Raw genomic sequence first — 23,540 nt, 5'->3', positions numbered from 1 at the left:
TATTTTTAGAACGCGGTTGTGAAAGAAAGAGCGGTTACAATGTGCCATCGTGTGCAAAAAGAATGGCTGGGACAAATGGTGATTTGTTCAAATTCAAGGTCAAGTTAAAGCAGAGCCTGGCTGAGACATGGCAACTAAGCACATTGTTCGGGCCCTTGGCCAGTAGGGGCCCACCAAAATTCGTGAGGATTTTTATTTTTTATTTTTTTTTTACTATAAAACACCATCCATCCATTTTCTAATATGCGGGCGTGCTGAAGCCTATCGTTGTCGGGAGAACACCCTGAACTGGTTGCCAGCCGCCATACATACAACAGACGATATGCGAGGGGTAAACGTGTACGGCGGTTAAGACAAGGGAAATGTCAGGCGAAATGTCAGCTGACTGTTGACTCAGCATCCATCAACCAGCCGGCACGCGTCACCCGGTGCGCCGCGTTCAAGATTCACGCTACAGGTCACGTGCTTTCATTACTTCCGCATTCCAGGAAAGATTTGCACAATTGTCGAGCTGCTGTGTTAACGCACACTTCAAGTATACGGCACGGGGGAATGTAGGGTTTCCCTACATACAAGTGCAAATACAAGGATTTGCACTTGTATTCATGTAAGTTTACATGGATGTATCAGAATACCATCTATTCGTATACTATAAACACACCTGAAAAGCAACACTAAAAAGGATGCGACTTTCAAGCCCAATTTCACAACATATAATTTCCTTTAATATATTTCAGTTGACGATGCACCCACTAATGAATACTGCAGGAATGCCTTCATTCCGAGGGCTAGATTTTCTTATACACACATATTCATCAAGTAAACACATTTCAAGTAAAAAAAACAAAACAAAAAAAAAGTTACTGTATATTTATTACACTTAGGTCAGGGAAAGCTTGTTTTATAAAGAAATTATCACATCATATATACAAATGAAAATGCTCGATGTAAAAAAAAAAAAAAAAAGTCCTTTACAACTGTCAAACAAATTCAACTTAAAAATCTGAAGAGGCAAGTTGTGAAATGTTCATGAAACCAGAAAGAGATTGCCGCTGCTCTTCTTACTTGATGTGGAAAATTTTGTCATCCGTTTTTAACCGTTTACGTCGGGGTTGAATGAAGTCGTCATCAGAGTCCTCCGTTTCCTCCCCCTCCCTCTCCTTCTCCTTTTCGTTTGTGTCCACGGTTTGCTCATCAGGCGGCTCGGGGAAGCTCTGTCCCGGAAAGATCTCCTGCAGCTTTTCCTCAAAGTAGACACTCACTGCCTTACCGGAGACGGCCATCTCTGATCCATCCTGCCAGGGAAGGAGGAGAAAGAAGACGAGGAGTTGGGGATAAAATGGGTTGAAGAGGAGACAAATTAGATGTGGTGTAAAGCTGTGCTAATACGGTAGCTCTGGCTGAACCTTGCTATACAGAGCACTGAAATCTTGCCACTTTATTTCACCACATCCCAACCCACTGTGGCTCCAGGAAACATTGCTGCAATTCAGCAAGTGTGTTTGCACGCACGTTTAGTCGCACTACCGCTGCAGCTCTAGTTTTCTTGGGACTACATGTGCTGTGTACATGCATCCAGGGCCTCTGCTACCGTCTGTGGCGTTATGCCCCCCTTTGAGCATGCACTCACGGATAAATTTAATTACGTGTTGACCAGCCTGGAGATCAATGAGGTGACTCTTGTTCCCATTTATTATTTATAAACCCCATTGAGCATAATAAAAATCAACAGAGGTTAATAATCCACAAAGATCATAGTAGAGTCCTGAATTGGACCCCACCCCGCTCCGACAAATTAAAATTAATTATAAAAACAGACTGGGGTTATGTTTTCAGAGGATTGACTATTCAGTCGGTTTGTTTTGTGCATTCCCCAATTCTGGAGATCTGACTGGGTCTGTAATGTACTTCCCTCCACGATAGAAGGGGTTTACTGCACATATAAGAAAAACACACACAATGGTTTGCAATAATGTATTGTAGGAAACCTGCAGTTGTGTTGCAAAAGTTATGCACATAAGATCTGACTAAGTGAGACCCTGAGGGCATCTGTGAATTGTGACTGGATGAGTGAGTAGCGGGTTGGGGGCCGCATCTTAAAGCTGTGGGATGAAAGTTGACGGTTGGCAGAAACGCCCATTGGGATGTTCTCTTTGGGTGTCCAGCGTTAATTGTGCACACGCACACACACACGCACACAAAGACGTTACTGATCAGCTACTGCAATATATCATCTTGTCATCGGAGAATGTTTGGTGAAGTTGCAGATAGCTGATGTGAGGATTTAAGCTCTTTGTCAGCTAGCGTTAGCTGATGCCTTTTCAGACGGAAGGAGTGCACGGCACTTATGGTTTAGTTCTATTTGAGTATATTTGCTTGTATATTTCAAAAGTGCTTGTTCCACCAGCCCCATTTTTAATAAGATAGTTCTACAAGCATGTTGATTTCAGCGAGGCATCCGTCTTCTTGCCAAAAGACGAGATTCCAGCTGAAGCGAAGTTGTAAAGTCGACAACAACAACCAAGTCCAGTGGTGTCGGATGTATGGCCCGATGGCCAGGACCAGCCGACAGGGGGTTCAGTTGTGGCCTGTGGGGATTGTTCTGCCTGTCTGGAAAGTTCTAATTCATTTTTACATAAGACTCTTATTTTGAAACTCATGTTTTTATTTTGACACACACTTTGGAAGTCTGGACTCGTGGACTTCAAGCATGTCGTTGACAAAGACAAAAGATTGCAATCCATGCATGAAGTAAGAAACATCTGTAGGCCTCATAATACCTTATGCTGTTTTGTAAATAATTTCAGATGCAAAAACGAGCCTGTGCAAGTCACTTGGGACATGTTTTTAAAAATGTCTTAGTAAGATATACAAGATCATTTGATGAATGCTAATAGTTGGAGATGGGTTGCTAATTCTTTATTCTGACTAAATGCTTACCTCAAATATATATATTCACTGTATTTTAGCTAAAATATGCCTGCTTTTTAGAACAAGGTAGAAAGTGGTAAAAGCTAATTTAAGTTTCTATTTTGCACTTACTGTGGTTGTGTCATTAATAGATATTCACATTACATTTTGCACAACTTCCCAAATAAATGCGGAAATTTCTGTAAATTTTAAATAATTTATAAATTATAGGTTGTTTTATAAAATATACATCTAGTGTATAGATTGGAAAATAGGATTTGCAACAAGATAATCGATAAATGTGAATCTTTTCCAAATGTAATTATACCCCCCGCCGACCCCCGCAAATTTATCAGTGATGTATATACCGGTCCGGCCCCACTTGACATCCAATCTGGGTGAATGTGTCCCCTGAATTGAAACGAGCTTGACACCTCTGGACTAGTCAATTCATCCCCTAGTAGACAGTAGAAATCCAACAATATGAGGACTGTTTCATATACTCCTCTAATATGACAAAAATATTTCTTAAAGCCTCAGCGGGAGGGGACAGGACATCTGTGCTCTATTTCAAACATCTTACCTGCGTATTAATCGCTTTCTCCTCAGCATAAACCTGGATTATTCGAGACATCTAAAAAGGGGCAATAACATTACAACACAGACAGTCAAGTAGCAGGGGGAGAAAAGAGTTCACAGCATAGGCAACTGAGGTAAGAACAGATCGGAGGTCTGTGGATGGGTGACTGTATCCAGGCTATCCCCTGTATCATGATCACCAAAAGTGAATCGCGTTCAAGGTGATTTGCTGCCCGAGGAATAATCTCTCTCACTTTACTTCTTTGTATGTGTCCTTTAGTTATTTCAGGTTGACAAACCGATTTAATATGTTTCAAAATAAATAAATATATTTCCCAAAGAGACGACGATTTCCATCACGGGGCAAATTTTGTTTATGAACAAACCAAGTTGATTGCTCACCAAATTTTCTTCATATCCTAATTTATGGACTATTTTCCATTTGAAAAGGATCTTGATATGAACACCCTGAAAAAAGCAGTTGAGGCAGGAGTTTGATTTCTACCACCGACCACTTGCTCTCACTATCGCCAGGGAGCGCTCGCATCGTGGCCAAAGGTGAATTTGGGACAGCTAATCCGCTGAGAGACTTTACTTCCTCGCTGCAAGTATGTGTTTTCACTCATTTTGATCTGAACCACAGACCCATAACGATACAGTAAATCTAACTGCTTAATTGCATTTTCATTCATTTCAACGGGAAACAACCTCGATTTACGATACATTCAGGTTCAAAACAAGGTCACAGAACAAATTAAATAAAATCTGAACCCGAGGTTTTCGTAATAGCAGCAAAAGTCCCGAAATTGGGACCAATCTGACGTTAACGAGTGTCCTGGAACACACTTCTGTTCGTGTGCAATGTACGATCATGACATCAACCATTCTCTTTGGAATCAATGTCATATTGCATGCTTTCTATCCTCATTATTTTAATCGCTGTCTGTTAACAGTGTGGAGTGTTCTCTCCCTCTGCTACTGTGAGTATGATTAGCATGCAAAGTTTAGGATAATCATGTTTGTCTGTGGCCCCAGGGACGTCTTCAATATCTTATCCCTTGCAAAAACATGCTATGCTAAGAACCCCGACAGCATGTAAACTGCAGTTTCTTAAAAGCTATTCTTTGAACCGGTTGCGGTCATTCTCACCAAAAATTGCATGCACGCTCAGAAACACACCAGGTGGTATTTCCAAAAACAGGCTAGAGAGTCATGCTGCGCACCTCATTGTAGTTTGCACAGTTTTGGAAGATCATGCGCATGTCACACACAAATTCCTGGATGGACGTGTAGTACTGGGAGTTCTGGAGCTGCAGCTTTTTCTTCACTTTCTTCAAGTCCATCGGGTGCTTGATGATTCTGTAGTAGTTTGGCACCTAAATTAAAAGGGGGAAAAAAAAGGAAAAACAGTTGCACTCCTGTTGTAAACATGTGGACTGCAGCTTTGGATAAAGAGAAAATATATTCATGATGACAATACAATAATAACAGTATTTTAAACTGTCTTGGTATAAAGGCAAACAATATTTGAGTTTGCGTTGGTGACGAAAAATACAACTTTCCTGTTGTGGTTACCATTTTTGAAGCTCGAGCACAAATTAGCCATTTCCCGGGCAAAGGTGAGATGTGTTATGTGCTTCTGGTATTTGCTTGTTTCAATCTACTAGGATGACCTCTGGAGGAAAAACAACCTCACTGTGTTTGTGTGATAGCTATAGTCAATTGTTTGGAGCCGGTCGGTGCCTTTCAAGGTGGAAATGTCATCATAAGTTGTGACTTTTTAAAGACGGATATCGCTCATTAAGCCATCTCTGTGGTGTGCCGATAATTGTATTCAACGATTCCACTGCGCTTTTAATTTGAACACACCTAACAAGTGATGGGTCAGCCAACACCGTGTAAAGTTCATTGAGTGAAACTCCATGTCGATACAAGTATCGCTTTAACAAAAATCACGTGGTCATCTTAAATTATTTGACACTTGTGGCAGTTACGAGTAAATGCGTTTCATTGCTGTTATTTTATTATTGGCTGTCTTTTATGTTTTCCTGAAGAACATTTTAATGCATCTGCGCCATAAAGTGTGGCGAAGGCTTTGTATTCTATTTTATTCAACTTTGCCAATACTCAGATCGCTGAAGAAAAGAGAACCGTCATTCACGGTAACTTGATGTCATTTCGGGAGACAGTGAGTATATTGTCAAAAGTTTGATACTATCGCTATGTGTTGGACTAACGACTGCAAGCAAGCATGCTGTCGAACCCAAATTGGGAAACGGTGCGTGTGCATAGAGTCCATTCTACTTTATGTGGGTGTGCATGGCTACTCACAGAGCTCGGGACAGGCTTCCGGAAGCCCACACTCAGCTCATGACAGAAGATATACAGTAGGAGGCGCTCACATTTCTGCAGAGAATTAAGAAGAGAATTAATTTTGTCAGTAAGGATATTCAAGCCCAGTGCAGATATGCTGGCTGTACTCGCCCTCTGCTCTTCAGGATTAAGGACATTCTCTCCACTGACTTTCCTGCTGTCGTCACAGTATTCTATCTCAGGACTAGATATACTCCGGCAAAATGTGCACAGAAAATCCCCCCTGAGAAATATGCAAAAAAAACAATGTGATTCAAAGGAAAAGTGCAAGTTTGATTGTGCAGAATGCATTTATGTCAGTCTTCTTTGCAGACTACTCACTTGGGGAATATTTTGATGGTGGGTACATGGCATTTCATGTGGAACACTTTGGGACAACGATCGCAGCACAGCAAGTCGCCGCCATTGATGCAAACAGCGCACCAGTCTTCGTTAGGGTCATCCTCCTTCACGTCAAGATTGCCCGTTGCGGTTGATGACCCCTTGTCCATGCATCCGTTGGTTAGCGGCGTACCAGAGCCGTTGAGCCCAGAGCAAGAGGTCTGAGACTGGGCCTCTGATTTAATATTCTCCTTTGTGTTGCTTACAGGACTAGGACTGCCCATCTGCAGGGCGAGGAAAGGCAGGTTTTGGTGTCATTTTTTTTATACAATACAATAAAACAAATGGTGGAGAAATCTCAATTGAGGAGACAGAGAGAGGGAGAAAAACCTCACACTCGATATACGGTGCTACAGCAACAATCTTGAACTGAAAGTTGCCAGTCTTGGCACTTCATTGGAGGAAATAAATTGTTAATTGGGTTGGTAAATCTAGCAACAGAGTCATATAAAAATACTGAGCAGAAGAACTGTTCCAAGGGAAAACACAATTTGATTGGTTGGTAGTGTCACATGTGACGCTGTGCCGGCAAGAGGCAGAGCTGAGCTTTTTGACTTTTTCCCTCTCATTTCGCATGTGTTTTCCATGACTGGAATATTTGTCAATCATTTTTCAGGTTTTCCCGGACATGCAAGGGCTGGCCCCGTCCGCATGCTCCTGAAATGTGGTGATTGTGAAGACACAAAGTGTGAAAAAGTTCAAGGAGAATTACCGGTAATCCTTTTTTAAGACACAATAAAGGCAGGAAGGCAAAGAGAGAATTCAGTGTAAGGGGGCCCGCAAACAATTTTTGTATCGCTCCAGCTAGGGTGGTGAGGTCAGTGCCTTGCTCAAGGGCGACTCGCCAGTACATAGAACGCAGACTAGCATCTCTCCAACTATACTATTTGCCATTTTCCGTACCATGCAAGCACTCCTCCCAGAGTCTTGTGCTCCCTCCGCCTTCGTGGAAGTACTTGGACACCTGTAACTCTCCTCTGAATCAGGCTCCTGTTTGACCCGAACAGGTTCCACAGTACCTCCACTGGCTGCTGTTCTCCCTGCAGAGCTACAACTTGAGAAGACAGCAGGAGAGAACAGATCACCTTAAATTACAAAATGTCAAATGAGAAGATAATCAAATGAGACTATCTCGAGCGGGCGTGGCCAACAAATTTTCCAAAAGGGCCGTCGAAGAAGATGGAACAACTGCAGAGGGCCACGTCATGCTATTTTTTTCAGTATAAATTGAAGCTTGTGACACGTGAGCCCAAATCTGAACTTGCGCAAAACCAGTTAAAATTAAATCTGCTTAAAATCAAACAACAACCCCAAAAAATTGCCCATAAAGCAATAAATTGTGTTGCTCTGACAAGCTTTATATAGTTAAGGCCTTTTCACACTGCACTTGGTTTTTACTTGCCCCTATTTGGAAATGCCTGCGTAGCAGCAAACCAGGAAGAAACACCAAGGCTTTCCTCACTGGTTGGTCTATTGCTGTTAGCATCCTGAAATCACTCCGCCAGACCATCTCCGGGACGTCACATAAGCGCTTTCGAATCACGCATTTTTCAATTGGAGAGAGTGTCGCGTGCCCACCTTGCACATCGCGCCACGACTCGCTGTTCCCTCATTGCACATATGCAATTAATGGCTGCTGAATGTTGGTAACTGCAGTGTAAAAATGCCTTCGTAATCAAAAATGAAAAATGTCAAAATTATAATCTGTCATTAATATTACACACAGAATACACACATTAACTCTATCACTACTTAACAATCACCGTCCACATCAATTTTGTAAAATATGCAGACATGTTGAGTCCCAACCGTTAACTCATTAGGTGTTCCGAGTTGGGACACACAAATCATTGTTAGGGCAAATCCCCCTGGCCTTCTTCCCACCACCGTGCAGGAAATATGTTGCTCACGTAAAGACTACTTTATGCTTTGTTGCCAGTTGCTTTAAAAAAATAAAAAAATCAAGTCGAGGGGTAGGAAAAAAACTTCACAAAGACTTTGCATGGGCTGGTCTGAGACAGTGTTCAGGTCAATAATGGCCCACAAGCTGCAGTGATGCCTCACCTGCCTCTGCTGCCTGTGCTGGATGTGCTGGAGGGTCGTGCGGGCGTGTGTGCATTGGAAAGACCTGCAGACACAAAATGGTGTAATGTAAATACGGCAGTTAAATAGTACATAAGGTGAGTCTGGGGCACAAGAGTGGTGGAGTACTTTGTAAGGATTTGGGTACCTGAGGATCCAGGCGAGTGTATCGAAAGTCCAGGGGAGGGGTTCATGTCCATTGAACCCGACTGCTGTTGTGTGCTCGCTGTGATGTAGCGAGTCAGGAGGTGGCCAAGGGTGCTCGAACCCGCATCCTCTAGCTATTGAAACAAATGTACAGTTATGTTACATTTAGTTGGTGCTCCAGATAAATTCAGATGATTAACGGGGAAGTCAACTCAAAATAAATCCCAGAAGTCATTTATACTTATTTTCCAAAATTGTTCAGTCCTGGTTACCAGCACCAAAAAATTCTCATATGCACACCTGAATGGGTGGGATCTCCGGTAGACAGGGCAAGTTCTCTGGGTTGGTGACTGAGGGGATGAGCTCAATGGGAGCGATGACAGGATTGGCAGAGCCTCGATGAGCATGTGCCCCTGCCATGCTGGCACTGGTAGGACTTGTGGGGTTTGCATTGTGGCCCGAAGCCACTGGGAAAGGGCCTGCATGGCCTGGGTTGGAATGCTGAATAAAAACCAGGAAGGATTGAGGGGGGTAATGGGAGACAGAGGAGAAATGTTGGGAAAACAAGAATGCAAGACACCCAGTGAGTGTTATTAAGAATTAAAATTAAAAAAGTCTGCTGTGTTGAAGATGGTTACCAATCATGCATTTGGATGACAAACATGCTACACCAAATACACGAATGGCAAAGTAGTAAAAAGGTACCAAACCCCAGATTGCAGTAAGAAACGAAACCTTTGGTGGCTCATCTCAGATTCTAAAGACATCTGGACACAGAAACAAACATGGCGGGGTATAGTGGAAGTTTCGCTGTCCTAGTCTTACATGCAGGTAGTACGCGTACATTTTGACACTGCATTCTTAATGGCTACCTTGGAAATTGATTGATCGATACTACATAAAGTTAAGGTGAATCAATATGCACTGCATTAAAAAAAAGAAAAGAAAGAATTCCATCACATTAAGATTCGGTCATATGCCAGTACACAGTACAGTACTACATTCATAACTTAAATGTAAAACACAAACACCCAGAATCTCATTCATAAAACAGAGTGTGATCATTCTAAACACTCAATATTACTAATATTCATTTTTAAACTAGCGGCTATTAACTTGCAATTTGGGATTCAGTACTTGCCCTTGTAATAAATATATCATTTGATAGTCCAGATCAGAGCTTCCCAACCACCGGGCTAGGCCCATTTGGTACCGGGCCGCACAGAAACAGACTATGGACACTTATTAATTTGCTGTTCCACTAAAATCAGCCAAGTCGGAAAAGTCGGCACCCCAAAAATATTCAAAATCATTTCTACTGTATGCAATTACTGTTTCCAAACCCCTCATGACCTTATCACAGTATATGAGCACCCTCTATTGGTGTGGAGACTGCAGTTTATGAATTCTGGTCAGGTTCACCACAGCTGATATGACAAGTTTTTCACCGGATGTCAATCATGATGCAGCCCACGCATTTTTATCCTGGGTTTAAGATCTGTAAAGGCTGGGAATCGGGGTTGAGCATAAAGGGTCTTGCCGAAAGACTCAATAGGATGTTATCATTCATAGATCAGAAGCCTAGTCCCCTGTGTCCAAAGGCAGCGATGTTAGCTACTTAAGATGCCATTGCATCGTTTAGCTTTAAGTTTATAATGTACCATCGCTGGTTAGAGTGTACTCTTAACCCTAGCATGACTAATTATAACGTACTGTACGCAGTTTGTGGACTAAATATCACATTAAGATGTGGAAAGTTGGAGAAGGAACCTGTGTTAAATGCAAGATGGCTAAACTTAGCTTTGCAAAAGCTTGCTGCTTGCGAACAGACACAGCTGTTGATAACATAACAGACAAGTAAAGCAGAGACCAAATGTGAGTGTAAGTGACGTTATTGTGGGGAAAATGAGCACGAGAAATAACTAAATAGCAGACCAGTGGATCGCACGTCCCTGGCGCCAGCAGGCCACTGTCTCACTCGGAGAATTGTGGCTAATTCGCCACTACGAGGGCAGTGATGAGTGATTTTAGAGTGACCATTCCACCGGGTTAGCCGCACTCGCGAGCCAGCAAGAAGCTTCCTGCATCAGTTAGTCCAAATCCATAAAAATGATCACTTAAAAAATACATGATCAAGCAAGGTGTGAAAAAACTGGATTTTGGTGGGGAACACTAAAAAAAGGCTCAAGTGAGGAGATTAAAGCAGGTAATTAATAAAAAACTGTGCTGTCACATAAAAAGAGAAGAAGGAGAAAAAAAAGACAGATTTGTGCGGGTGCTTGCGTGTCCGTGCAAGTGCGGACTGACCTGTCGCTGCAGGTGAGGCTGTATCATGGTGGGAAACTGTTGCCCGTTGTGTCTCGGCTGAGCTGTGGGTATCCTGCCCTGTCCCTGTGGAGGGCCTGGTAGACGCATATGGTGGGACGAAGAGTACATGGAGGGAACGGGCCCACCATTTAGGACCATTTGCCCTCTTGGGTGCTGCTGCATACTGATGAGCCTGGGAGGCTGGTCAGAAAGTAATGCAGAACTTTAGAAATTTAAGCTGGTGACGACACAGAGAACAGAGTTAGAATTCGTGAGTTCATGAATAATGTGTCAATTTCCCAAGCAAACATTTGATTTTAAATACACGAGCATGACATTATCATTTTTAATCTATGTTCTTGCTTTTTAAATAGAGTATTCAATATTTTGAGTTTTATTCAGTTAAATTCATCAATCATCGGCATTTGTACCAAATTGATAGAAGGAATGGCTTCAACAAGATATAAAGCATAGAAAAATAGCTCAAATATTCTGTTAGCTTTTATACTAGCGCTGCCAACTTAAAGAAATTCACTTCTTAAACGTGCCTGGGACTGGCTGTGTGCAATTGCAGGACCTGACTAAATCAAGGTATTGGAATTGCATCAATTAATATATTCAGCCTTTTCTGACACGATTGCATTATGATGGCTGCACGTAACAGTGACACTTGGAATTACCTGCTGCTGTACTATGGGTGGGACAGTCTGTCTGGTATGTTGCTGGGGCATTTGGGAAGCAAGGCGCATCTGTTGCTGCATCTGCTGCTGTTGCTGCTGCTGCTGCTGGAGATGTTGCTGCTTCTGTGCAAAAGCTGCCTGCTGCATGTGCTGCAGACGAAGCTGGGCTAAATTTATCTGCCCTTGATTTTTGCCATGTTGACCGTGGCCTGGTGAAATGGGAGCACCTCCACCCATCATATTCGGAGGATGTGCAGGCGGCGGTGGCTTCTCAATTACCAGATTACCTAAAATTGGAAAAAATGGTACTCACAGAAACAGCTGGGTGCATCCAAAGCAATCAATTAATTAATTACAAGCGTTATAATTCTAGGTACCATAAATATTGGGACATGCACTAAATAACACCACCATAAAGGGTCTGAAATGAATTGAAATGCATGTCTTCTTTTTGTGGTCATACTAACACAAATTTTCACATGCCAGGCACGAAATACAATCCCCGAGGTTCCAGGTTATCCCACTAAGTCCCAAGACTTGTGAAAATAAATTTATAAAAATAAAAAATAAAAAAAATAAATATAAAGAGATAAGGGTAAGGCTTATTCAATAGCTTCAATATGTATAATTATGCAAGGCCTCAAAGGGGTGGATGTAGCAGAACGAAAACTCAAGAGCCTTCAATTTCACCAACCTACAAGGTAATTTTGTACTTGACAAAAAGAATAAGAATGTTCAAGGGTCAAATGTTCAATGTACAGGGATGAATGGGCATGGGGCTAGGATGTTAATGGAAATCAATGGTGTCGTTTTTGCGTAACGCTGCTAACCAACCAATGGACCAAAAGACGAGGCTTGCTTTCATGCTTGGTAGAAGTAAAATTAAGACCCATGGTCACAACTGAAACTTGAAAAATCTGCCATCATATGTGAAATCTGCTCCATACCTAGATTAACCACATTTTTGGCCCAGAAGGTTGGGTCACAGAAAAAGCGCACTTCTCCATTAGACACAGGCACTGGCTCCAGTCTTGCCTTAAAGAGCTGGCGAAGCTGAAATAGAATCTGTAAATACACACACACACAGAAGTCATTTGTTGACCCGACTCCACAATGCCATTAAAAACGAGTAACTTTCTTGTTTGGCCAATGCACCACCACCATTCTACAACCATTCACCACCACCATTCTTTTATTTATTTATTTTTATTTTTTTACTGTAAATATGTTGTAAATGTATTTACTTTTTTATTTTTGTCCCTTCATCGCCGGCCCCAATTTTCAATATATCGTGATACATATGAACATGCTGATCAATGTATATGGAGTACAAAAATAAAAAAACAACACCAGCTCTGTATTTAAAAATTTAAGTGAACAACGGATATGAATGATGTCACCCTCCATCATTTTAGTTTCTAATCACTGCTCTACTATGTTTCATGAAAATTTGTAGCATAATTTTTGAATTATTCTGATGATTAATTTAAACTCATAAATGGGGATAATGTACACTAAAAATGACAAACAAACTGTAGTATTCCCCATGGTTGCCACTTTATTAAGTATCTTTGTGGTAAATAAAATATGACATGATACATATGAACATGCAGGTCAAGAACATACCGGCCTTTTGCTATAAAGCAGCGCTGTGCTGCTGCCAGTCGAGATGGCCCATTGACAGAAGTTCAGCACATGGTGGATCTGCTGGGCGAGCTGGGTGGTATCCTTATGCTGGGCCATTAGCCTCGCGCTGCGCTCTTTGGTCACAGTCTAGACACAAGTGGGAATATTTCATTGTAAAATTACACTTGAGCATTGTAAAACGGTCACACAGAGGACAGTTTAAGCACTGGTACAAAGATCCTAGAGACCCCCATTTTAATCCAAAACAAAAATAAAAAATAAGTAAAATAAAAGCACTGAACACTTGTTTGAATAAATAAATTCAGTGAACAAAGATGAGTTCATCAGAGAAATTCTTCTCACCTCCAGCTGCTGTAGTAAAGACTTGCCCTTTTTGTTAATTTCATTTATCAAAGTAAACACTGCAATCTTGATCTCATGTTCAACTTTCTTATGGGATTCAGCCAGCTCTTTTAACCTGGATTTAAAAATCACACACACATTACAATAATTCTATTGATCTTGTCAGGTCACTATGATAGGAATTGACAAATCCATGTCAATAAGCAGCGACAAAGAGTTGACATTCACTCACCTGTTTTGTACTTGAGTCACTGAATAATGGACGTAGTTTTTCTTCTCCTGGAGTTTGGTCATTGTTGATTCAATGATACTTTTATGGTTAAGAAAAGCTTCTTCCAAGAACTGATACCTGAAAATAGGGGTGGGTCATGTGGGCAAATAAATGTAGCTCGATTATCTTTTCAAATTTTCCAATAAGGATAATCTGATGATATCTACAAAAAAAATGCTGTAAACTTGCAACTCATTTACCAACACGCATCATCAATGTCTTTGTACAAACCCAATTCCACAAATCACATTCTGCACGTTAGAGCGGCGTGGCTTCGTAGTACAAGAGTGACGATACGAGATTGTTAGACCCGGAAATCCATCGAGGCGCTTGCATCAAGCCAAGGCACAGGCTCTCCCATGATTGAGTTTTTCTATCGATCTAGTAGTTGCATCTTCCAACATTTCCACAACTTTATAGTTGACAAACGACCAGCAAAAAAGATCTTAGGGGCACTCTTAGCTGCTGGCTTAGCCGCATTGAATTTCAGCTACTAAACTATTAATGCCTTTTTGCAGTTATATGCAATCATTTCTTTTTAACAAATTATTGTGAAGCGTTTATTGATTGTCTCATAATCTATTTTTCCTTTGCATGTTTTTGGACACCATTCTCTCATTTAATTTTGGAAATAATTAAAAATGTTTTGATAGATTTTTTGGGGGATGATTTGGCATGAAGTCGAATGAGGACTTCCAGGAACTTTCTCCTCTTTTGTAATCTATGCATACAATCGGTTTTCATTTAGAGACAAGTATAGATAGATAATGTAAAATTGCACATCGTTAAAACAATGTTCACAATAATATCGTTAGCGATTTACAATGAATACAAAAACAGTAATTGTCAGTGACAGCTTTCATATAACAGAAGAATTCAAATCAAGCCTTAATGCCTGGATGAATACACACACACACACAAAAAATAAAAAGCCAATCATTTAATTTATCATTCAACTGAATTAATATTTCAAAGTATACAGTAATTCCCCATCTGTCCGCAAGGGTTACATTCCAGACCACTCCCACAATAAGTGAAATCCGGGGAGTATTTGAATACTCCCGGGCATATTTTTTTTAAAATATTTTATGGAATGTTATCTTCTTTAAAACACACATTTAAACATTCAATAATACTCAGCAAAAACTACAGCTGAGCTGTAGCATGTCTTAGTTTCATTCTTCTTCCAAATTTACACTGAAATAAAATAGTGCGCCACAATTGCCTGGTCAACAGAGGCATTGCACCCCAAAAAAACACCTCTAACAAAACAGTCCAAAAGATAAATATTAAATAACAATAGCTGAACCATTGATGGAGATGGGTTTACTGTATGAGGAATGCAACTCTGCTGGAAGATGGAGCACACTTAACAAGCATGCTCTCTATTTTTATAGACAAATTGAATGACTACCTATGCTCCTTGTGCTCGAGCAGCTGGCAGTCCCGGCAAGTCAAAGTGTCACAGGTCTCACAGAAAAGCTTGAGTGGCTCTTGCTTGTGGATGGGACAAAAAACGGGCCTCTGTCCAGATGTACCCACAGACTCTGGGAACACAGTGGAGAAGACACCGGTAAATGAATTGGGCGATACAAATGTTGAAGATATGTTTCCACACATACCATCAACCCAAACTGGAGGATAGATTTAAGCATGAAATCAGGTTGGGGGGTTTTGTTGTTGTTTTTTTTGCTCATGTCAACAAGGGTAGGTTGTGCAGATGCTGCTACATACTGAAGAAATAGACATGAAAATGTGTTTTTCTCATTGGCAGTAGGGCTGTCATAAACGATTATTTTGCTAGTCGTCTACTCAGTAGTCACGATTAGTCAACTAGTCGGATCATGTATAATTTATGGCGTCTCGCACCAGCATGCGGCTGCTCTTACAACCATCATTAGCTTACAGCTTGAATTATTAAAGGTATGAACAAGGTATGACAAATAAAATGATACATGAAGACTGTCCATTGAACTTTGACCGGCATTCCTTTTTAAAAAATGAGGGACAAACTTTAAATTTTTAGCTGTAATTTAATGCATTCTAAAATGGAACCAAAACTATACACTATGCAGAGTTGCACCCATACAGTGAAACTATCAATGATACACAAACGAAATACCTGTAATCATATTTCACTCTACTTGGGCATGAAGCCGAGGAATATATTAGGAAAATGCACTGCGCAAATGAAAACTAAACACTCGTATTGGTTTTAGATTTTCATTTTAATGTTTATCCAAAATGTTTTTTCCTCACGAGTATGCATTATTCGAATTAGTAAATTGATCTACACAAATGTGGTATGCCCCTGGGAAAATATTTTTGGAGGAACAAATGTAATTTTGTGTTTTAGTGTTTAGTCGTGTGATGCTGATAAGGGCTTGCATTGCGCAAATATGTCATGTTGTGTTACTACATTTCAACACATTTGAGAGAGAGAGAGAGAGAGAGAGAGAGAGAGAAATCTTTCTGCCATCTATGTCACCGCTATGGCACACACACGCACACACACTGCTGGTTGTTAATAAATGTGAGTCCACCGACTAATTCCTCCTTAACCCATAGTAGATACAACAATATGTTAGCGTACCAACAAGGACATCGTGTTACGTTCCATCAAACACATACAGCAGTGCTTCTCAAATAGTGGGGCGCGCCCCCCTTGGGGGGTGCGAGGCTCCGTCAAGGGGGGCGCGTTTGACCTCGGGGAACATGCTTTTTTATTTCGACTTTTTTTTTTTAAACTTTCCTAGAATAAAGTGCAGTTGCACCTCCACTACATTAGGGGGCAGTGGCGCTCTCATTGGCAGAGTGCGCGCAGGGAGCATTCGAAGGGAGGAAATATGACGAAGCGTATGTAGCGCTTGGCTTCACTGTGACCACGGTGGGAGACGAGGAAAGGCTGTTAATAGCCTGTTAAGAAAATACAGTGTTTGGCTACACTTACCAGACGCCGTGTCAGCATCCTCTTTCGTGCGAATCTTGTGATCTTTGGTTATTTTGACCCTCTGGTGAGCTTCCACACAGGTCTTACACAGCCACTCTCCACACTCCACGCAAAAGCCTATGGTTCCAGCATTATCCTCACAACTTGTACATACCTTGAAAAGATAAAAGTCAGGACAAATGCACGGTAAAACAGCTGCATTCATACAGCAAACGATAAATTTCCTTCATAATGTCAAAATAGAAATCAGACATCCTATCCCCTTTCACACAGACCAACAAATACCTTTATATGCTGTACCATGCAGCAACTCGTGCATGCCAACCAAACTTTGGTTTGATCAATCACGCCATACGCCTTTGTTTTGACCAGCTGAATCCTGTTATTTCCACGATTGGTACAGTTGGAATCATGGCTTGCGGGATAGTTGTTGTTTTCGCGATGTAAATATGCGGATAAAGGGTGTCTGAAATAACACGCCGTTGATTTTTGAATCAAGCCGATTGGCAACCGAGAAAGGTTTTCGTCAACGCCTCATATATCCCCCAAAATCGAATTTTCACTATTCGTGGGCCAGCTCGGTTCATGTCACCTGTGAATAGCAGGGGTCCACTGTACACTTTAAACAAATTCTGATTAAGCAGAAGCTCACCCAAGAGAATAGGGGAAAGAGTTGTCAAGTGTTGTTGGCTTTGTAAAAATGTATTGGAAGATTTGCGGAACGGTTTCTAATTTCTAGGTAAACGAATGCAACAGCTACTCGTAAACAAACGAGCTGGGAAAGCTTTTAGGAAAAACAAATATGCCGCGACAGCAATTCAAGAAACCGAAAGTGAAGTATCCATTGAAAGCTACGCCCTATTTAGAGTATATAAGATTTGCCTTGGGATATTGACCCTGCGCATTTGTGCCTTGACCACAGCCATTGTCTGTATCACACTTGTGCCCTGAACATTCTGATAAAATCTTCTTGAAGCAACTTCTCCCTTTCCAGGCTCTGATTTCACACTTCAACTCAGCCCGAATTCAAATGAACGTGAGGAGGACTCTGAGGACGCAGAGGACGGCGAAAGGATCCTGCCGACCACAACATCCTCTCCCTCCTCGCCTCCATCAAGTTCCATCACCCCCCCCCCCCACCCCCAAAAAAAACAAGACCTCATTTCAAGTTATGGTGCAGGAAATGCACCTACAAATTGATAATTCGGTGCTGGTTTAGTCCTTAAAATGAGAAAATAGGCAAAATTGTTGATCATCGTTTCCCAAAGTATAGCAGATGTTTACAAACGCTTTGCTTTGATTATTCAAAGACAATCGTTCTGCTTTCATGGACGTTTACAGAAATCTGAGAATATTTACTGTTGAGAGGCTGAAATTTCGAGGAGTCTGGCAATTTTAATTAAAACAAGGTCGCTAAACAATTATCAATTAATTTGATAATCAATTAATTGTTGCACCTCTACTCTTTATGATGGCATCATTATTTTTTTCCCAGCACTGTGAGGGGGTGCTAACAAGCAGCTGCCATTGGTTGAGACACTCAAGTGTGCGGGTAGCTATTGTGTTAATTACGCTACTGTTTTGTGACAGTAACATTTTAAGAAATAGGCAGACAACGCCAAACGATTTAGTTCCAAAAGTAAATTCTCCAGATGTCACCTTAACATTAAAGATTGGTGTTGACAAATTCCAGCCTTTTCTTAACTTACCTGTGCGGCTTTTTCATCGGACGTGCTGGTCGCCTCTGAGGTATCTTTAACAAAGTAGTTGGCGACAATATCGTTCTGTTTGTAGTCCTGGTGGCACACTGAGCATCGCATAACATTTACTGAGGACACAAGACAGAATAAAAGAATGAGATTCGAGTCAACTGGGTTTAGAAAGGCTCGTTATTTGGAAAGTTGTGTGAATTTCTTGGAGGAAAATAGAAGGAAAAAAAACAGCAAACGGTATTCAAGGATTACAAAGCTTGTAAACGACTTAAAAGCTATACTCAGTATTCGACTTTTTTGTTATAAGTGGCTGCAAAAGAAATATTTCTGTAGGGCCATCAAAGGAAGCTTGAGTTTGAGTCATGGAAGTTTGAGTTTAAATGATGCTTCAATCTTGGTATGCTCGGGTTGCGTTAAAAGGTAATTACCGGTAGATCTTCCATCCCAAATCGCTTCAGTTGCTCAATCAGGATCGTTAATTACATTAATCAAATTGCAAATTACACCAGCATGCGAATAATTTCGTTAGGATGTTGAACTACCAATTATTTTACACACATGATTTTAAACTTCACGAGATGTTTTGAAAGTAAAAGCCAATAAACAAGTGCTTGATCCGCCATTTTAGCCAACAACGAGAATGAGGTGGTTCGAGCCAGCCAGAACCGGTTTGAGCAGCTCCCAGCCAGTTTATGGAAGTGCCATCTGCTCGGGTCCCTGAATGATTGAGCGCTAAGTGTGTGCACGCGTGCTCACACACAAAATTACTCGAAATTGAACAGGACCAGAAAACCTCTGCTGCTTACTGAAATCACACCTACTCTTCATTGAAACCTTATACAGTATTAAACAGGATTAATACAAATAACACCAATTTGAGAGAAATTAACATGTTACAGCAGCAAGGAAGAAAACAAGAATTACATATCGTTATCTGTCTATTTAATGCTTTGACCTGTTTAACACGATGCAATTATCGGTGTTTGACTGCATAAATGAATTGTAGCAACAACAACAACAACAACAAAAAAACATGCCTCATACCACCATGTTTGTAACAAGTATTTGCATTTGGCTGCCGGGACTGTTCACCAAAAAAGGGAATTTCCTCTTTCGACAATCCTTCCTCCATTCGCTTATGAGCCTTTCACACTGCCCATAAAAGCAAGCATTTCACTGGTTATTTTTCCAGGTCATAAATTGAGAGGCACCGATACTCAAATCGGGTGTGGAATTCACCCAGAAATGTTTTCATTCCCTACATCGTACCACGAGCATGACAGAGACAACACACAGCTTGTGTGTGTTAGATTAGACTTCTTTGGCACATAAGTAGACATGGGGTGAATTCAGTCAGAACTTTTCAAGCCTTAGTGATCAAAAAGCCACAACCAAAGTGTGGTGTTTGTCATCTGAGACTGACAAAGGCAATTATGTCAAATGGCTGGAATGGATAATAATAATAATAATAATACATCACATTTGCAAGTGCCTTTCATAACACTCAAGGACACTGTACAACCAAGAGCAATAGTAAAACAGATAAAATAATAAACAAAGAAAGAAAGATCTAAGGCGGGTAGGCAAGTCTGAATAGGTGGGTTTTGAGCTGGGTTTTGAATATGGAAAGAGAGTCAATATTACGAATGTTGGGAGGAAGTGAGTTCCAGAGTTTGGGGGCAGAGCGACTGAAGGCTCTGCACCCCATTGTACTGAGACGGGCAGAGGGTAGAAAAAGGTGGAGGGAGGATGAGGACCTGGAGTGTTTTGTTTTGTTTTGTTTTTTCCAGCCGAGCAACACAAGAACTGTATACTGTAGTAGGCACACAGCACACATCCTAGGGGAGAGGTCAGGTCCAGTTCTCTTTTTGACACCGACGCATCCTCTCTAGATGAATCTTATTTATTATTATTCCAAAAGAAAACCAGACCTGGCATGAGAGAAACTGAATGTAAGCCGCTGATTTCTCACCTGGCAAGACCCAGATTGATAAGTGAATCACCCTCAAAGCAGTTCTCCACAGTATCAGTGTTTCAAACCACAACAGTTTGTTTTACAGTTTACATTTTTAAATGAAGAAAATGTTTGAAATCTTTTCAGTCAACATTTGTCTCAGGTTGTTTGAGTTTATTTAATTTGCTTCATTTAATGTAAACATACTTTATATTGTTTAACTGTGAACATTCGAACGTTTGAGATCCTTGACGCACAGAATGTTGACAAGACCACTTGTCTGAGATTGTAAGTTTATTTTACTTGGCTGGAGACTACAAAGTTAAAACATGTTGTATCTATGTTCACTTCTTCTAATGTGACCAAAGAACTCAGTCCTTGGCCTCGGAGTCAAGTCCTTGGTCCTTGGCCTCGGAGTCAAGTCCTCGGGTCCGAGGACCGCAAAAATCATGAAGAAATCAAACAAACTCCATCCAGGGAAACCCATATTGTTGGATTTATCTGTCGCTTTAAGAGGGGCAGGGCTGCCACTGACAGGTGACAGTTAACGCAACGTATAAAGAGCGGCATCACAGTTAGTTTCAATCACGGTCAGTTACCGTTCGCGATCGACAGTTTAAATGCTGTGTTAAGTCTTTCTGTAACAGTGGTGTCTTTTATTTAGTTATTTTTGCACAGTTGTCACGTGTGTGCGGTGGCACTAGAATGTTTGTTTGAACCAAGTAATTTGCGTTACAGCTGGAGTCAATAATGCCGGCACTTCGCTTCCGGGTTTGGCCGTTGGGATTTGGAGTCCTTTTGCTCGATTCCAGTTATGTTTGCTGAATGCTTTCTCATGTTTAGAATAATAAATATTGATAATACATAGTTTAAAATCATGGTTGATTGAATTATTTATGATTATTGTGAAGTTGAAGGTATGAACTTAATTAATGTCAAATATACACATTTACATTGTGATGCCTAAGGTAGATATATTCATTAAATTGCATTTGTTTACTTTAGGTCATTACCTGCTACTGCTTCTTATCCTGAATCTGCTACTTATCCTGCATCCGGCATGTCATGCCTGTTGAGTGTTGATTTACTTCATATTAAGAAACTACTGCACGAAAACATTAATTCATAAATGTATATCATATGCTTTTAGTTTTTTTCTCAGTATAAATAACACGTACCCTGACTGTTCTACTCTTTGAATAAAAACACTTCATTCAAGCGTTAGGGAGTGACGTGTGCTAGGGGTTATGGTAGAGGGGTGTTGCAAATCATGAAGACCTGCCAAGTGGTATGATAGCATCGTTTTATACATGTCCTCGGCTTCAACATCAGTCCTTGATCCTTGACCTTGTCTTCGGCCAGGCCTCGGCCTCAAAATCAGTCCTTGGCCTTGGCCTTGCCTCGGAACAATTTCCAAGTCCTTGGCCTTGGCCTCGGAGTTAAGTCCTTGGCCTTGGCCTCGGGTTGCCGGTCCTCGGACACGACACTGAAGTGTGCACATTTTGAGCATGACGTCTCTGATCCACTGGTAGAAGGACACTTTGATCCTCTCCTCTTTCATTGATAACTGTTTCAAATAAAGTGTATGCAGGAAAAGTGATTAAGATTACACGACTGTCTGTGTCTTATATGTTGTGTTATTTTGCTCTTTTGGGATAGGCTCCAGCATCCCCCGCGACCCTAGTGAGGATTAAGCGGTTCGGAAAATGGATGGATGGATGGACTTCAAGATGGCGCCGTGAGAGTGGCTGCCTTTCCAGCAGCTCCTAAATTTACTTCTACTTCTTCCTTTGATAACTTTGCTGCTAGGAATTGGGAATATCTCCATTACGAGACTAATAAAGGATTTCTTTCTATTAAAGGATCTTATCATGTAAAATTGCATAGAGTGAAAGCAAGTTTGATGATAGATAGATAGATAGATAGATAGATAGATAGATAGATAGATAGATAGATAGATAGATAGATAGATAGATGTCTCACCCACCCCTAGTTGGAGTTCACAAAAGTAAGTAACAGTTCGCCAATTAATCAGTTAGGCCCTAAAAATTTGCCATGGGACCTGGTCGGCCAGCATCAGTGAACTTCAGGTCACGTGGTGGCCCCGGGCCACCATTGATGCCAAACCCTGTAATTACAGTCACATAATGCTAATTCGAAAAGTACCTTTATTTTGAGGAATGGGTGCATGGCAACCATTATTTCATGTCCTATTTTTAAATGTCAAACCATCGATGCCCATGTATATATTTGGAGGCTTTTATTTTGACGTGTCCTAACGATATACGCACTTGTTGCCACACTTATGTGATCAAAGCTTCCATGACACGCATGATAACAACTAGTGATGTGCAGGCAACACTCCGATGTGTCAAAGCAGCAGCCGGCTCCATTTCGCGTGCGGCGTAATTAATGAGAAAACTCACCAATATGTGTGTTGGTTTGCCCGTGCGGTCCAGTCACCTGCACGCTGATCTGCCTATCTGGTTGCGGAATACATTTCAGGCAAAAGGAGTGCAAGCAAGGTAGAAGTTTTGGTTCGCTCTCTCGGCTCTGAAGACTTTGTTTACACACTGCGCACGTATCCAATAAATTAATGGGAGTCTGTGCCGGTGCGGCTGCTGGGGCCGTGGGTGGTGGGGACATTTCCGAGGCGAGTCCGCTGACTGCTGCATCACCGGCGGCCGGGGCTTCGGCGGGACTCGGCTCGGCGTTAGTTGGGCTGGCATCCATCGGGCTAGCAGCGCTCCTGCCGCTAACATTGCTGATGCTAACCTCACCGCCTCCTATAGCGGTGGCTGCAGTTGCCTCGTGAGCGGGAACAAGCGACTCGGTCTCTTCCGCCTCCTTCGTTTCACCTTCTATGACCGCAGACGCAGGTTCGGGTTGGGTCTCCGCCTGCACGTTGTCTTGAGCCAAAGGAGGAGGCTCTGGGTTTGGTGACGGTCCCATATCATCGACGCCTTTGTTATCCGCCATCTTCCTTCCTCTTTGAACCGCTTGGACGTCCTACGTGACTTGCCAAACCACGACTACGTCCGTGCGTCATGACGTTGGAGCTGTTGCCTCGTGAGCTTCCGTTTTTCTGACGCTCACAATCAATGTATGACATTTCAAATAGATACACGTTGACATTACGTATCGCATCATTCAACGTCATGCCACCTACATCATGCTCGCAGTATCATGACGCCAAATCAAAACA

General features: G+C 41.6%; 1 protein-coding gene across 5 annotated transcripts; it reads right to left on the bottom strand.

Moving 5' to 3' along the window:
* Positions 1–702: 702 nt before the first annotated feature.
* trim33 (tripartite motif containing 33) lies at positions 703–23,333 on the bottom strand. Of its 5 annotated transcripts, none has more exons than XM_086106191.1 (21): positions 22,762–23,333; positions 18,379–18,497; positions 16,670–16,823; positions 15,134–15,266; positions 13,681–13,797; positions 13,449–13,563; positions 13,086–13,232; positions 12,407–12,524; positions 11,460–11,746; positions 10,780–10,980; positions 9,183–9,239; positions 8,773–8,973; positions 8,474–8,606; positions 8,308–8,371; positions 7,147–7,297; positions 6,184–6,467; positions 5,974–6,085; positions 5,821–5,895; positions 4,713–4,865; positions 3,494–3,544; positions 703–1,295 (listed from the first exon to the last, which is right to left on the bottom strand). In XM_086106191.1, exons 1-21 carry the CDS (start codon positions 23,312–23,314, stop codon positions 1,062–1,064), a joined length of 3,459 nt encoding a protein of 1,152 aa, XP_085962317.1. In that variant the 5' UTR covers positions 23,315–23,333; the 3' UTR covers positions 703–1,061. The 5 variants fall into 5 exon arrangements, with proteins under 5 accessions (XP_085962317.1, XP_085962327.1, XP_085962336.1 ...); XM_086106201.1 differs by having other exon boundaries at positions 7,147–7,291; XM_086106210.1 differs by lacking the exon at positions 3,494–3,544.
* Positions 23,334–23,540: the final 207 nt, after the last annotated feature.

The sequence above is a fragment of the Hippocampus guttulatus genome, chromosome 1 (assembly GCF_054856545.1).
Source record: "Hippocampus guttulatus isolate MCC_2025c chromosome 1, RoL_Hgut_1.0, whole genome shotgun sequence".
NCBI lineage: Eukaryota > Metazoa > Chordata > Actinopteri > Syngnathiformes > Syngnathidae > Hippocampus > Hippocampus guttulatus.
This window is presented reverse-complemented; position numbering and strand designations above follow the sequence as displayed.